Genomic DNA, 17,546 nt, shown 5'->3' on the forward strand with positions numbered 1-17,546 from the left:
GCCTACCTGCTGGTTGAGGATGGTGCACTCTCTTTGGCCTCTGCTTTGCCATCTGTCACCGTGGTATACACTTATTATTCTATTTGTACATATTGTACATACCTGTATATAGTGAATGAAGGCAAATATACATTATAGTCTACTGCTGAGTTTGCTCTAATTCCCATTACGACCAGGTCTCACAGGCCATTTATTACCTGTGTCCGTAATACAGACCATCTCTAGTTAATGATATTACCGTTTTGAAGTTTCATTCTCAAAATACTTTTAACGGCAGTTACTTTTACTGCTGTCTTATAATTTAAGTTTGGAAATACTTCCATGAACTTGCCTCCTGGGAGTCGGGTCCACTGCCATGTCCGGTGTGGTCTGGCTCCTCAAAATAAAGTGTGATCAAATCCGGTCTCTTCTTCTTTGGCATTATCAACCACGACACTACCTGCACCAAAAACGCAATATAAGCATAATATATATATATATATATATATGTCGTGCCGAATAGGCAGAACTTGCAATCTTGGCTTAAATAGCAACGCTCATCTTGCCATATAGGACAAGCGAAAATTTGTGTATGCAATAATTTCGCCAAAATCATTCTGAACCTAACGAAAAAAATATATTTCACTGTGTTTGTTTAGTATTAAATTATTGTAAACAAATCTAAAATATATTTAGTTGGGTTAGGCTAAAATAAATTGTTCTTGTTATAATAAGGTTAGGTAAGTTTTCTAAGTTCCTTTTGGTGCAAAATTATAAATTTTTACATTAACATTAATGAAAACAATATATCTTTAAACGTATAAGAGAAAATTTTAGAAAGGACTTAATTTTAAATGAGTTCTTGGTAATTGACCAGTTTTACATATTCGGCACGACATATATATATATATATATATATATATATATATATATATATATATATATATATATATATATATATATATATATATATATATATATATATATATATATATATATATATATGTGTCGTGCCGAATAGGCAGAACTTGTGATCTTGGCTTAAATAGCAACGCTCATCTTGCCATATAAGACAAGTGAAAATTTGTGTATGCAATAATTTCGCCAAAATCATTCTGAACCTAACGAAAAAAATATATTTCGTTGTGTTTGCTTAGTATTAAATTATTGTAAACGTATCTAAAATATATTTAGTTGGATAAGGCTAAAATAAATTACGCTTGTTATAATAAGGTTAGGTAAGTTTTCTAAGATTCTTTTGGTGCAAAATCATAAATTTTTACATCAACATTAATGAAAAAAATATATCTTTAAACGTACAAGAGAAAATTTTAGAAAGGACTTAATTTTAAATGAGTGCTTGCTAATTGACCAGTTTTACATATTCGGCACGACAGCTATATATGTATGTATATATATTTATGTATATATATATATATATATATATATATATATATATATATATATATATATATATATATATATATATATATATACAATAAGATCACAGTAAACAGGTGATTTCAGAATATGCAAAACAACCACTCTGAAAGAATAGAGAAATTCCAAGCGCTTTCGTGACTACTCACATTATCAAGGAACATTGTCATAGTTCCTTGATAATGTGAGTAGTCACGAAAGCGCTTGGAATTTCTCTATTCTTTCAGAGTGGTTGTTTTGCATATATATATATATATATATATATATATATATATATATATATATATATATATATATATATATATATATATATATATACATATATATATATACATATATATATATATATATATAAAGGGGATAAAAGAGAGTGCAAAAATTATAGGGGGATAAGTCTGTTGAGTGTACCTGGTAAAGTGTATGGTAGAGTTATAATTGAAAGAATTAAGAGTAAGACGGAGAATAGGATAGCAGATGAACAAGGAGGCTTTAGGAAAGGTAGGGGGTGTGTGGACCAGGTGTTTACAGTGAAACATATAAGTGAACAGTATTTAGATAAGGCTAAAGAGGTCTTTGTGGCATTTATGGATTTGGAAAAGGCGTATGACAGGGTGGATAGGGGGGCAATGTGGCAGATGTTGCAAGTGTATGGTGTAGGAGGTAGGTTACTGAGAGCAGTGAAGAGTTTTTACGAGGATAGTGAGGCTCAAGTTAGAGTATGTAGGAAAGAGGGAAATTTTTTCCCAGTAAAAGTAGGCCTTAGACAAGGATGTGTGATGTCACCGTGGTTGTTTAATATATTTATAGATGGGGTTGTAAGAGAAGTAAATGCGAGGGTCTTGGCAAGAGGCGTGGAGTTAAAAGATAAAGAATCACACACAAAGTGGGAGTTGTCACAGCTGCTCTTTGCTGATGACACTGTGCTCTTGGGAGATTCTGAAGAGAAGTTGCAGAGATTGGTGGATGAATTTGGTAGGGTGTGCAAAAGAAGAAAATTAAAGGTGAATACAGGAAAGAGTAAGGTTATGAGGATAACAAAAAGATTAGGTGATGAAAGATTGAATATCAGATTGGAGGGAGAGAGTATGGAGGAGGTGAACGTATTCAGATATTTGGGAGTGGACGTGTCAGCGGATGGGTCTATGAAAGATGAGGTGAATCATAGAATTGATGAGGGAAAAAGAGTGAGTGGTGCACTTAGGAGTCTGTGGAGACAAAGAACTTTGTCCTTGGAGGCAAAGAGGGGAATGTATGAGAGTATAGTTTTACCAACGCTCTTATATGGGTGTGAAGCGTGGGTGATGAATGTTGCAGCGAGGAGAAGGCTGGAGGCAGTGGAGATGTCATGTCTGAGGGCAATGTGTGGTGTGAATATAATGCAGAGAATTCGTAGTTTGGAAGTTAGGAGGAGGTGCGGGATTACCAAAACTGTTGTCCAGAGGGCTGAGGAAGGGTTGTTGAGGTGGTTCGGACATGTAGAGAGAATGGAGCGAAACAGAATGACTTCAAGAGTGTATCAGTCTGTAGTGGAAGGAAGGCGGGGTAGAGGTCGGCCTAGGAAGGGTTGGAGGGAGGGGGTAAAGGAGGTTTTGTGTGCGAGGGGCTTGGACTTCCAGCAGGCATGCGTGAGCGTGTTTGATAGGAGTGAATGGAGACAAATGGTTTTTAATACTTGACGTGCTGTTGGAGTGTGAGCAAAGTAACATTTATGAAGGGATTCAGGGAAACCGGCAGGCCGGACTTGAGTCCTGGAGATGGGAAGTACAGTGCCTGCACTCTGAAGGAGGGGTGTTAATGTTGCAGTTTAAAAACTGTAGTGTAAAGCACCCTTCTGGCAAGACAGTGATGGAGTGAATGATGGTGAAAGTTTTTCTTTTTCGGGCCACCCTGCCTTGGTGGGAATCGGCCGGTGTGATAATAAAAAAAATATATATATGTATATATATATATATATATATGTATATATATATATATATATATGTATATATATATATATATATATATATATGTATATATATATATATATATATATATATATCTTTATGCATAACGAAAAAAGTGGTTTTTAAGCGCATAACAATAATGCTATCAGCCAAGGATCAAACCCGAGATATTTAACCAGCCTCCCGAGAAGCTAGGTAAATTTCTCGATGCCTTAGTCCACTACACTACCATGCTACAAACGCTGGGTGCCCAGCAGGTACACTGGGCATGCCACCTAACATGAGCACATTTGCGGCAGTGCAAAGCTACAGCAACTAATTTAATTCTCCTCCCGTCTGGATACTGCTTTCACGAGCAGCACACTTAATGACTCCATCAAACATGTGGATTTTAAGTAACAAAACTGTGACCAGCTGGGGCTCGAACGCGATATAATATATATATATATATATATATATATATATATATATATATATATATATATATATATATATATATATATATATATATATATATATATATATATATATATATGTTTAAAGCCTATCGACTACACAATGGTCATACAGTCTAAAAATCTCACAACAACAATTTATAATAAGAAAACAGTGTTACCTGATCGACGCGATCTTTGTAGGGGACGTCGCCATCGTAGTTTTTATAGTATGTTGGGTATGTACCACTGATGTTTTTGTCGGAACCCGGCCAGAAGTACGTGGCACTTATCTTACCCTGTCCACGTGTGAACAAGAACGCTCATTAGCTACTGCATGCTAGTGGCTTTCTTTGTGCTTAACAGTATTTTATTACGTGTAAACTACACATTGTATACTACGCAAAAAAAAAATCAATATTTTTGAATTTGAATTATCGATGGAAGGAAGAAAAAAACGAAATTAAAAAAAAAAAAAAAGAGGTAAAGAGAGATCCGTATATTTAGGCTCGAGGCAAGAGTCTCCTCAGGTGAAGAGGGTCTCCAGAACAGAAATATACAAATCGTTTTTACATAAGAATATAAGAAAGAAGGAGCACTGCAGCAGGTCTACTGGCTCATGCTAGGCAGTTCCAAGTCACCTACTGGTCTAAGGTACTGGCCTAAACCAGTCAGGTCCAAGTCACATCCACTTAAGAAGGAAGGAGCACTTCATCAGACCTATTAGCACAAGCTATTCTGTTTTAGATCTATGTGGTGTTTCACTTTTCATGATGTCTTAAATATTTTCATTTTCTAGGAGAGGGTACAACAGATATCTAACAAGTTAAAATACACAAATAACCGCACATAGGAGAGAGGAGCTTACGGCGACGTTTCGGTCCGACTAATATGTGACTTTGTAAATGGTCCAAATAAGCTTCTCTCTCCCATGTGCAGGTTATTTGTGTATTGTTTCAGTCACTGTATTGTGCCTTTTTGTTATTTAGGAAGCTAAAATATTTCACATTGCAAGGCTAGAAAATACGGCAAGATTATCATTGCAGTGTCAAGGGAGGCAGCCATTTGATTACCACTCTAGATTTACTCTTATTACAGTAAAATAATAATAATATGAGGGTATTTTTATGTATATAGTAATTTAAAATTAATTTTACAGCAAAATAAAGCAAAACAGATTATCACATCAAAGTTAAACGTCTTCGGTTATAAAAAGATCCAAGTCTGGTTCACATGCCGACGATCTGTTTGCAGAATCATAATTCACGGAATGGTACTGACACGAGTGCAAACAAACCATACCACCGGTGGGAACAGAACCCGCGGCCAGAGAGTCATAAAACTTAGGCATCGTCTGGAGTTTTTTCACTCTGATCGCGGGTTGTGTCCCCGCCCGTGGTATGGTTTATTCGGAGAATCTTCAGACACAGTCTAACATTCAACACTCATACAGTCCATACCGTATATTATACAGCAAGTAAGTTAATAAGTTTAGGTTATAGATACACATAAATACAGCTACAGAAATTATCACACATGGTAACGTGCGTAAATTACCTACATACCTGTCTTCTGATGGTGTTCCATATAGGGTCACCGCCCCACCACTTAGGGTCAGGGGTACTCATACCGAAGAAGCTATTGTACTCGGGGTCGTAGAAAGAGTTGGCGATAATCCCATGAGACTCAGGATATAATCCCTGCCACACATACACCAACATAAACCAGGAAATAGAGAAGGTATTATATTACTTGCACGTATACATGGCGGACTTATCAATTTTGTTTATGTAAAGTACTAACCCTGTGAAAATCATTCACAGCAGTGTTGGAGCCGCGATTCTCCCTCATATATATATATATATATATATATATATATATATATATATATATATATATATATATATATATATATATATATATATGTCGTGCCGAATAGGCAGAACTTGCGATCTTGGCTTAAATAGCAACGTTCATCTTGCCATATAGGACAAGTGAAAATTTGTGTATGCAATAATGTCGCCAAAATCATTTTGAATCTAACGAAAAAAATATGTTTCACTGAGTTTGTTTAGTATTAAATTACCGTAAACAAATCTAAAATATATTTAGTTGGGTTAGGCTAAAATAAATTACTCTTTTTATAATAAGGTTAGGTAAGTTTTCTAAGATTCTTTTGGTGCAAAATTAAAATTTTTTACATTAACATTAATGAAAAAAATATATCTTTAAACGTATAAGAGAAAATTTCAGAAAGGACTTAATTTTAAATGAGTTCTTGCTAATTGACCAGTTTTACATATTCGGCACGACATATATATATATATATATATATATATATATATATATATATATAACGTATTACACCAGGCTAAACCTGGTGTAATACTTGATTGGAACTCGTGTAATTCTTGATTGGAACTGGTGTAGTACTTGATTGGAACTGTATTAATACTCACCGTCGCGATGGTATAGTGGTTGGGGAAGGTGAGGGTGGGGTATGAAGGTTTCATGTAGGCCGCCTTCACCCCTCCGTCAGCAAGGGCCTGCAGCGTGGGCGTGACGCCCCTGTCCATGTACTGCGCCCAGAACCCATCGAGGGAGATAATCAGGAGTGGGTGTGTAGGGTGGGAGTTAGAACATGGTAAGTCCCTCATTAGCACCGCCAGCAGAGCGATGGTCGCCACCACATACACTGCCACCTGTACACGTGCACAATAAATGCTACTACTACTAATAATAATAATAGTAATAATAGTTATAAATAACAAAAAGGCACAATACCGTGACTGGAACAATACACAAATAACCCGCACATAAAAGAGAGAAGCTTACGACGACGTTTCGGTCCGACTTGGACCATTGACAAAGTCACACTAACAGAGGTGGACCAGGACGGCTATATATAGGCAGGAAGAGGTGGTAGTAGTAGTAGTAGTAGTAGTAGTAGTACAAGAATTGTATATAATACCGACAGGATGCAATTAAGACACATGCACAACACCCGGCATCCCCATCGTAGACGTTAGTGTGACTTTGTCAATGGTCCAAGTCGGACCGAAACGTCGTCGTAAGCTTCTCTCTTTTATGTGCGGGTTATTTGTGTATAGTAATAATAGTGATCTTCATGGGGAAGTGGGACAGAATTCTTCCTCCGTAAGCCATGCGTGTCGTAAGAGGCCACTAAAATGCCGGAAGCAAGGGGCTAGTAACCACCTCTGTATAAATTATTAAATTTAAAAAGAAGAACTTTGTTTTTTTCTTTTTAAGTCACCCTGCCTGAGTGGGATACGGCCGTTTTGTTGAAAATAATAAAAATATCTTTATTTCTACAAGTACATGTACACGGTATAACAGACCACAGCTGACATCAGTGACATACTATATAGAAAGCCTCTTGTTATGCAGAGCATTTCTGGTATCTTGGGTTAATCTTGTCCCCCAGGATGCTACTCACAATAGTTGACTAACACCCGGGTACCTACTTACTGCTAGGTGAACAGGGACAGCAGCAGGTGTCAGGAAACATGACCAACTTTCACAAATATATGAAGGTAAAACATGAATTTAAATTTGAAACTGGCTACCGAAAAGGAATTTTTTTAATTGCGCGTTGGTAAATTATTCAACAATTTAACTATATAGAATCAAAGAAAAAGAGTGAAGGCTTATAAACCACAGAACGGGTGGAGTTTGAACCCATGGAATTTTAGGACTCACTCGCCATGGGTTCATACTACCCCCGTTCCATGGTTTGTTTGCAATTGTGTAATTACGATTTCCTGAGTCAGTGAAAGCTAATGTAATCTGAGCAATGAATTTCAACAGGGTTTCACAAAGGGGTGTTCTTGCCTTACGAATTTACTAACCTTTGTTACTAAGGTATTTAAGGAGGTAGACCAAGATAAAGAATGCGATAGTGTGTATACGGATTTAAGTGAGACCTTTGATTAGGTAAGCAGCGGCACATGAAATAGGAGATATTATCTCGTGGGTCGGCGTATGGCTGACCGATAGACAACAGAAAGTTTCCATTAGTGGGGAGAAATCGGAATGGGAACCTGTTATGAGTGGTGTGCCACAGGGGTCAGTGTTGGGACCCTCGTTGTTCACAGTTTACATAAACGACACTTTCTGTTGTGGCCACTAGAAAACTACAGGATGACGTGGATAGTGTGATATTATGATCGGAGAACTGGCAGATGCATTTCAATACAGACAAGTGTAAGGTTCTGATCCGAGGAAAAGAAAATAACTGTGGCGCTTACAAGCTAAACAATGTAGATCTTAGTCAAAGTGAATGAGAAAAAAGATCTAGGAGTTATGGTTAGCAGTAATTTGAAGCCAATACAACAGTGCATAAGTGTTCGCAATTAAACAAATAAAATTCTTGGCTTCATATTTAGAAGTGTAAATAATAGAAGTCCTTAGGTTATACTTCGGTTTTATATCTCATTTATATTATGCTGCTCACTTCTGGTCTCCATATTACAAGATGGACATAAATGCGCTCAAAATTATGTAGTAAAGGACAAAAAAGACGTGTAGTTAGGGGAGATAAGAATGAAAGGTACAAATGGAAAACAGAACAGGACTGTAATCAGTCCGTTACTCTTCAAGACTGATAGACTGATTACATCGTCTTCACATCTCTACTTCTGCCAACTTTCTGTACTCGACCGAAGAAGCCTCCTATGTAGGCGAAACGTTTCGGAATAAAGATGCCTAACTGTTGCATATAGATGTGTGTGACTTGGACCTGCCTAGCATGGCCCAGCAGACCTACTCTAGTGTTCTTTCCTTCTATGTTCTTATATTAAGGAAGATGAAGGGACAATGTACTCACAACTCCGCCGGTGACCACCCGCTTAGTGTCCATACCTGAAACAATTAATATATATATATATATATATATATATATATATATATATATATATATATATATATATATATATATATATATATATATATATATATATATATATATATATATATATATATATATATATATATATATATATATATGTATATATATATAAGTCTGCCATTTTTAAGAAAGTATTATTAGCAGACATAGAAAGTTCTTAATTATGCTTAATATTAAATTCACCGACGTAAACTTAAGGAATGGTTAACGAAGACATTGCAATACAAAATTAAATACATTATTACACAGTATATAACAAGAGCACATTATTTAAAGGGGTTTGAAGAGTATCTACTACACAAGGGGGAGGTTGCTTGAAGCTGGTGAGGGGCTGTTGGATCTGTGCTCCAGTTCCCTGGACTGACCCTGTATACCTTCCATCCCTCCCCCCCCCCACAGGCTATATAATCCCTACGGGTTTAGTGCTCCCCATGATAATAATAATAATAATAATAATAATAATAATACTGAACGCAATATTTTCACAAGCAGACAAGAATAATTTAATCCCAAAAATAAATATGACAATAAACTTTGGGTAAATACATGTATAAGCCAAGAGAAATACACCTGGTATATATATCTTGAAATAATACATAGAAAAATACATTAAATACGTTATATGATACATAGAACAATATATAAAATACATTATTATGTAAAACATACAAAAATAAAATAAATACATTACTATATAATACACAGAAAATATAAAATACATTTTTATGTAATATATAAAAAATACATTAAATACATAGATAGTTATTAAACGTGACTATTGTAAATATATTAACTAATAACTGGCAGATGCGCGAGGAAATTATGACGATGTTTTGATTCTTATGGATTTAGGAAAAAGTCACAGGGAAAAACTCACAGGGAAAAACTCACAGGGAAAATGTCACAGGGAAAAAGTCACGGGGAAAAACTCACAGGGAAAAAGTCACAGGGAAAAAGTCACAGGGAAAAAGTCACAGGGAAAAAGTCATGGGGAAAAACTCACAGGGAAAAACTCACAGGGAAAAAGTCACAGGGAAAAAGTCACAGGGAAAAAGTCACGGGTAAAAACTCACAGGGAAAAAGTCACAGGGAAAAAGTCACAGGGAAAAAGTCACGGGGAAAAAAGTCACAGGGAAAAACTCACAGGAAAAAAGTCACGAGGAAAAAAGTCACAGGGAAAAAGTCACAGGGAAAAAGTCACAGGGAAAAAGTCACGGGGAAAAAGTCACGAGGAAAAAAGTCACAGGGAAAAAGTCACGGGGAAAAAGTCACGGGGAAAAAAGTCACAGGGAAAAAGTCACGGGGGAAAAAAGTCACGGGGAAAAAAGTCACAGGGAAAAAGTCACAGGGAAAAAGTCACAGGGAAAAAGTCACGGGGAAAAATGATCCTAAATGGATGAACAATAGATTAAATTATCTGATTGGTCAAAAGAGAGGCATATACATTATAGGCAAATCAAAAGAGGAGAGGGGCAATTAAGAAATCGATATATTCAGTTAAAGAGAGAAATAAAAAAGGGAATTAGAAAAGCAAAAAGAGATTATGAGGTTAAAGTTGCAAGAGAATCGAAGACTAACCCAAAAGGATTCTTTCAGGTTTACAGAAGTAAGATCAGGGACAAGATAGGCCCACTCAAAAGTTCCTCGGGTCAACTCACTGACAGTGATAAGGAAATGTGTAGAATTTTTAACACATACTTCCTCTCAGTTTTTACACAGGAGGATACCAGCGATATTCCAGAAATGATAAATTATGTAGAACAGGACGATAATAAACTGTGCACGATTAGGGTCACAAGTGACATGGTCCTTAGGCAAATAGATAAATTAAGTGTCTCAATCTTCAGATAAATTAAAACCTAACAAATCCCCAGGCCCTGATGAACTGTATGCAAGGGTTCTAAAGGAATGTAAAGAGGAGCTTAGCAAACCTTTGGCTAATCTTTTCAACATATCACTACAAACTGGCATGGTGCCAGATAAGTGGAAAATGGCAAATGTGATACCTATTTTTAAAGCAGGTGACAGGTCCTTAGGTTCGAACTATAGACCAATAAGCCTAACCTCCATAGTGGGAAAATGTATGGAATCAATAATTGCCGAGGCAGTTCGTAGCCACCTTGAAAAACATAAATTAATCAACGAATCTCAGCATGGTTTTACAAAGGGGCGTTCCTGCCTTACGAATTTATTAACTTTTTTCACTAAGGTATTTGAGGAGGTAGATCATGGTAATGAATATGATATTGTGTATATGGACTTCAGTAAGGCTTTTGACAGGGTCCCACATCAGAGACTATTGAGGAAAATTAAGGCACATGGAATAGGAGGAGAAATTTTTTCCTGGATAGAGGCATGGTTGACAAATAGGCAGCAGAGAATTTGCATAAATGGGGAGAAATCAGAGTGGGGAAGCGTCACGAGCGGTGTTCCACAGGGGTCAGTGTTGGGCCCCCTGCTGTTCACAATCTACATAAACGACATAGATGAGGGCATAAAGAGAGACATCGGCAAGTTTGCCGATGACACCAAAATAGGCCGTCGAATTCATTCTGACGAGGACATTCGAGCACTCCAGGAAGATTTGAATAGACTGATGCAGTGGTCGGAGAAGTGGCAGATGCAGTTTAATATAGACAAATGCAAAGTTCTAAATGTTGGACAGGACAATAACCATGCCACATATAAACTAAATAATGTAGATCTTAATATTACGGATTGCGAAAAAGATTTAGGAGTTCTGGTTAGCAGTAATCTGAAACCAAGACAACAGTGCGTAAGTGTTCGCAATAAAGCTAATAGAATCCTTGGCTTCATATCAAGAAGCATAAATAATAGGAGTCCTCAGGTTGTTCTTCAACTCTATACATCCTTGGTTAGGCCTCATTTAGATTATGCTGCACAGTTTTGGTCACCGTATTACAGAATGGATATAAATGCTCTGGAAAATGTACAAAGAAGGATGACAAAGTTGATCCCATGTATCAGAAACCTTCCCTATGAGGATAAACTAAGGGCCCTGAATCTGCACTCTAGAAAGACGTAGAATTAGGGGGATATGATTGAGGTGTATAAATGGAAGACAGGAATAAATAAAGGGGATGTAAATAGTGTTCTGAAAATATCTAGCCTAGACAGGACTCGCAGCAATGGTTTTAAGTTAGAAAAATTCAGATTCAGGAAGGATATAGGAAAGTACTGGTTTGGTAATAGAGTTGTGGATGAGTGGAACAAACTCCCAAGTACAGTTATAGAGGCCAGAACGTTGTGTAGCTTTAAAAATAGGTTGGATAAATACATGAGTGGATGTGGGTGGGTGTGAGTTGGACCTGATAGCTTGTGCTACCAGGTCGGTTGCCGTGTTCCTCCCTTAAGTCAATGTGACCTGACCTGACTAGGTTGGGTGCATTGGCTTAAGCCGGTAGGAGACTTGGACCTGCCTCACATGGGCCAGTAGGCCTTCTGCAGTGTTCCTTCGTTCTTATGTTCTTATGAAAAAGTCACAGGGAAAAAGTCACGGGGAAAAAAGTCACAGGGAAAAAGTCACGGGGAAAAAAGTCACGGGGAAAAAAGTCACAGGGAAAAAGTCACAAGGGAAAAAGTCACAGGGAAAAACTCACAGGGAAAAAGTCACGGGGAAAAAAGTCACAGGGAAAAAGTCACGGGGAAAAAGTCACGGGGAAAAAAGTTACAGGGAAAAAAGCCACAAAGAAAAAGTCACAGGGAAAAAGTCAGGGGGAAAAAGTCACAGAAAAAAAGTCACAGAGAAAACGTCACGGGGAAAGAGTCACAGGGAAAAAGTCACGGGGAAAAAGTCACAGGGAAAAAGTCACAAGGGAAAAAGTCACAGGGAAAAATCACAGAAAAAATTCACGGGAGAAAGTCACAGAAAAAAAGTTACAGGGAAAGCCACGACAAAAGTTCACAGGGAAAAAAATCACAGGAAAAAGTCAGAGGGAAAAAAAATCACGGTAAAAAAGTCACAACCTGACCTAAATGTTTTTACTTCATTGCTTTGCTTAAGAAATTGAATAAAAGATTACTTTTTTAATATGTGTAATGCTGTCACATATATATAACTTGTGTTGTTACATTTTTTGCTGCAGTACTTTTATTATTTTAATTAAATAAAAAATGGTATTTAAATAAAATTTGACTTTTTTTCAGAGATTTTTTTTCCCTAGCCAGAATAGTGACTTATTTTCTGTCTTTTTTTGTCCAGTGACTTTTTTTCCTATTCAAAATAGTGACTTATTTTCTGTGATTTTTTTTCTGTGGCTTTTATTCTCTGACTTTTTTTCCTGTGACTTTTTTTTTCAGATAATCAAATAGCTGGTAACACGCTAAAAAAATAAAACATACGTTCCAAACATGCATCAAACCAAAATGTTTTATATAAAGCTGGACACTAAACCAGAGGCATTCCAGAGAATGATTCTTGGTTAGGTTAGGTAATGTTCGTCAGGAAACAGATCATGTGTTTCCTGACGCGGGTCTTAGTCATATGATGACCCCCAGCTGGAGCTTTCGGTCATCTGACCGAGGCCTTCCACCGGCTTACCGGTCCACCCCTTTAAAAACTAGGGTCATAATTATAACCCAGGTACCTACTTGCTGCTAGGTGAACAGGGACAGCAGGTGTCTTAAGGAAACACGCCCAATGTTTCTACCTATACCGAGGTTAGAAACCACGGACCTCATTGTGTTTGCTGAGTGCGTTACCAACTGAGCATATGCCCATCATGTGGGCAGTAGTCGACAGACTACAGAGCCACGTAATGGGTCCAGGGACTGGGCCTAGATTTTTTATAACTGAGCAAACAGCAGCATAACAATAAACCTATAGTTGTTAAATGTGGGGAAAATGGATGCCAAGACGATGCAAGATAGAATTAACTAAGAAATATATAGATAGACAGCTGTGACCTGATTCAAGATGGGGTAGCATGTGTTACAACCATTGTAGGTACTATGTACTGCAACCACTGTAGGTAGCATGTGCTACAACCACTGTAGGTAGCATGTGCTACAACCACTGTAGGTAGCATGTGCTACAACCACTGTAGGTAGCATGTGCTACAACCACTGTAGGTAGCATGTGCTACAACCACTGTAAGTAGCACGTGTTACAACCACTGTAGGTAGCATGTGTTACAACCACTGTAAGTAGCACGTGTTACAACCACTGTAGGTAGCATGTGTTACAACCACTGTAAGTAGCACGTGTTACAACCACTGTAGGTAGCATGTGTTACAACCACTGCAGGTAGCACGTGTTACAACCACTGTAGGTACTATGCACTACAAACCACTGTAGGTAGCATGTACAACAACCACTGGAAGTACCATGAGCTACACCCAGTGCAACAATATCATGCCAACTCACTAAAGACAGGTCATTACAAGAACAGCTCGGTGCCTCACCTACAAATTGGTAATCACAAACAGTAATGACACACTCACCGTCTGTAGCTGATGTGAGATAACTTTCTCTGAGAGGAGCTGGTGTGTGGAACACAGTATCTTATCACCAGATCCACTTCTCCCTTACTTTACAGATAACGTCAAAAAAATTGTATTTGACCACTACCCTCATTCGTTTAATGTGATCCTGAAGTAGAGGCAGCAATTTTTTTTTTGTTTAGAAATGACTAGCAAAGAAAAATGTTGGTTCCTCATTAATCTTAAGATAATGAGAAAAAAATATAGAACATAGGCTACTGCTCCAAAAGTAACTCCAAAGACTCCTCTTGAAGGACTGAATAAGAAAGTTATCAGGGTAGACAGCTGGTAATCTATGCCACAGATGACCGGAAAACAGCAGTCACGCAACATATTTATAAAGATTTTGAAGAGAGACAATTTATATATTAGTTAATAAATAAAGATATTTCATAAAGCATTAAACTTTTGTGCAAGGAGTGGTAGAGACTTAATCCTCCTTCCACAAATCGTAACCTGGTTTCTGACCAACTAGGCTGTTAGCGATCGCCATAGTTGCGGTTTTACAGCAGAAGCATGTTAATGGGTTGGGTACATAGGTAGTTAATTCAGTCGCATAAGTATTACAATGAAGGAAATCAATATGTTACATAGACACACAGGTCAACAGGACTTGGCGAAAGTGCTCTGCTAAATAATCAAACTACAGTAGTTAAGAACTAATTACAGTTGTCGAAGTTAGGGTATTGGGTTAGAAGTGTGAGAATTATAGGCTCCTTCAGACAAAGGTTAAAGAGTTTTTGTCGAGCTGAAGTAATCGAGAAACTGGGCATCATCTGAATACGCTCTTGTTAATTGTTGGGCTGTGAGATGTACCAGAAAAGATTAAGATGTTCATGGAAGATCAAGAATCGATACAAGAGGATTCAAAGTACGTCTTCTTCCAGGGTACAGTGAGATCCAGGACTTTTAGTGGAAAAGACGAGCAAGGCAGGATGGGAAGTTTATGAAAATAACTAAATTCTGCGGTGCAAGGTACACATGCCTAAATGAGAGTGATTTGTATGACAAAAAGTTCGCCTGCAAGGATAATGTGTTTCATCTAACCTCCAGGCTTAGCACAGAGACACCTCAGGAAAGTATACAACAGAGGAGGTAGATTGGGGGCGTGTTAATTTAAGGCTCATCTGTATAGATTGTGAAAAAGTGCATAGTTAGCTGTCTAAAATCTTCAGAAATGACATGAGTAGTATTCCGGGGACAATGAAGCCTTGGTGAGAAAATGAATAGCTAGTCGGATGTAATCCGACTAACTATTCCAGGGAGGAATTTGTGAATGCATTATTACAGAATGAGCATCAGAAACTGAAAGCGATAATACAGCAAAGTGTTTCCGAGCCAAGAATGGCAAACGGCGTGATCTCCACATAGGGGATAAGATAAGATTTCGTTCGGATTTTTAACCCCGGAGGGTTAGCCACCCAGGATAACCCAAGAAAGTCAGTGCGTCATCGAGGACTGTCTAACTTATTTCCATTGGGGTCCTTAATCTTGTCCCCCAGGATGCGACCCACACCAGTCGACTAACACCCAGGTACCTATTTGCTGCTAGGTGAACAGGACAACAGGTGTAAGGAAACGTGTCGAAATGTTTCCACCCGCCGGGAATCGAACCCGGGCCCTCCGTGTGTGAAGCGGGAGCTTTAGCCACCAGGCCACCGGGCCTGGACGTTGAGCATGTATTAGTGTAAGCTTCAAAGGGTGCATAAGAAGAAATGTAGTAAGGCATTTATTTTGTAGGTAATCCATTCGTAAGATAGCTGCTGAACCACTATGACAGACTTACAGAGGCATTGGAAAAAAAACCTAAACGTAAATGTGATATACACAGATTTTGCAAAGGCGTATGACAAATGCGATCATGGGGTGAGTGCACACAAAATAAGAATCATGGACATAACGGGGAAGGTAGGAAGATGGATTCTCGGGTTCTTAACAAACATAACACAAAAAGAAATATTAAATATAACAAAATCCAACATCAGCGAGGTAAAAAGCTCAGTTCCCCAAGGCACTGTCCTGGCACCTCTTCTGTTCATTATCCTCATAGCAGACATAGATAAAAACACACGTCACAGTTTTGAATCATCATTTGAAGGTGACGCTAAAATTAGCATGAAAGTCACTTCGACAGAAGACACTGAAAAATTGCAGGAAGATATAAACAATGTTTTCCAGTGGGCAGTGGTGAACAACATGACGTTCATTGGTGATATGTTCAGTTGCTTAAGTATGGAAAGAATGAAGAACTCAAAAGAGATACTGTAATAATACTCAAGAGGGTCGTCAAATAGAACGAAAGAAGTACGTGAAGGACTTGGGAATAATTATGTCGGTTGACCTGTCTTTCAAAAAACATAATAAGACCAAGATCACGACAGCCAGGAGGACAGGGTGAATAATGAAAATTTTCAAAACAAGGGAAATAATGCCATTGGTGACACTTTTCAAATAACGTTCTCTCTCTCATTTGGAATATTGTTCAATGTTGACGGCCCCGTTCAGGGCAGGAAAAATAACAGAACTGGAACAGATACAGAGATCGTTTACGACCTACACAGAACCAATAAAGCATTTAAATTACTAGGAACCCCTTAAAATCTTAAATATGTACTCACTGGAGTGAAAGAGAGATACATGATAATATATACCTGGAAAGTACTTGCGGGCCTTGTCCCAAACCTGCACACTGCCATAACGACATACTGGAATAAGAGATATAGGAGTAAATGCAAAATAAACTCGGTGAGAAGCAGGGGTGCAGTAAGCACAATAATGAAACCCTGTATCAACATTCGTGGCTCCAGAATATTCAGCATCTTACCAGAATATATCAGAAACACTGCTGGGGTAAGTGCAGAAATCTTCAAGGAAAAACTGGACAAATATCTTCACCAGGTGCCAGATCAGTCAGGCTGTGATGAATATGTGGGCTAACGGGCTGCCAGCAGCAACAGCCTGGTTGACCAAGGTAGCACCAGACTAGCCTGGATCATGGCCGGACTTTGGGAGTAGAAAAACTCTGGGAACTCATCAAAGGTATATCAACAGCATTAACATTAATATAAGTATCTATAACTATTACTATAAATGTATACATGAAACTAAAACTAAAAGTACTATTACTGTAACTACTACTACTATTACAGGATAATAGTTAACCTTAACTATTATTATTATCATTATTATTATTATTATTATTATTATTTATTATTATTATTATTATTATTATTATTATTATTTATTATTATTATTATTATTATTATTATTATTATTATTATTATTATTATTTATTATTATTATTATTATCATTATTATTAT

At 37.5% G+C, this 17,546-nt stretch overlaps 1 protein-coding gene across 1 annotated transcript; it reads right to left on the reverse strand.

The window, feature by feature from the left end:
• Positions 1-301: 301 nt before the first annotated feature.
• On the reverse strand, positions 302-14,259 carry LOC128691129 (venom phosphodiesterase CdcPDE). The gene is made up of 6 exons (XM_053779950.2): positions 14,187-14,259; positions 8,643-8,677; positions 6,256-6,498; positions 5,362-5,496; positions 3,979-4,095; positions 302-439 (listed from the first exon to the last, which is right to left on the reverse strand). The coding sequence occupies exons 2-6, from the start codon at positions 8,673-8,675 to the stop codon at positions 302-304; spliced, it is 666 nt and encodes a 221-aa protein (XP_053635925.2). The 5' UTR covers positions 8,676-8,677; positions 14,187-14,259.
• Positions 14,260-17,546: the final 3,287 nt, after the last annotated feature.

The sequence above is a fragment of the Cherax quadricarinatus genome, chromosome 27 (assembly GCF_038502225.1).
Source record: "Cherax quadricarinatus isolate ZL_2023a chromosome 27, ASM3850222v1, whole genome shotgun sequence".
Taxonomy (NCBI): Eukaryota; Metazoa; Arthropoda; class Malacostraca; order Decapoda; family Parastacidae; genus Cherax; species Cherax quadricarinatus.

Excerpts from the sequence above, each read along its gene's own strand:
- LOC128691129 (XM_053779950.2), bottom strand. The coding sequence starts at position 8,675 with ATGGACACTAAGCGGGTGGTCACCGGCGGAGTT. Across the intron at positions 6,499-8,642 it reads GGGTGGTCACCGGCGGAGTT|GTGGCAGTGTATGTGGTGGC; the intron begins GTGAGTACATTG and ends GCACGTGTACAG. Across the intron at positions 5,497-6,255 it reads ACCACTATACCATCGCGACG|GGATTATATCCTGAGTCTCA; the intron begins GTGAGTATTAAT and ends TATGTGTGGCAG.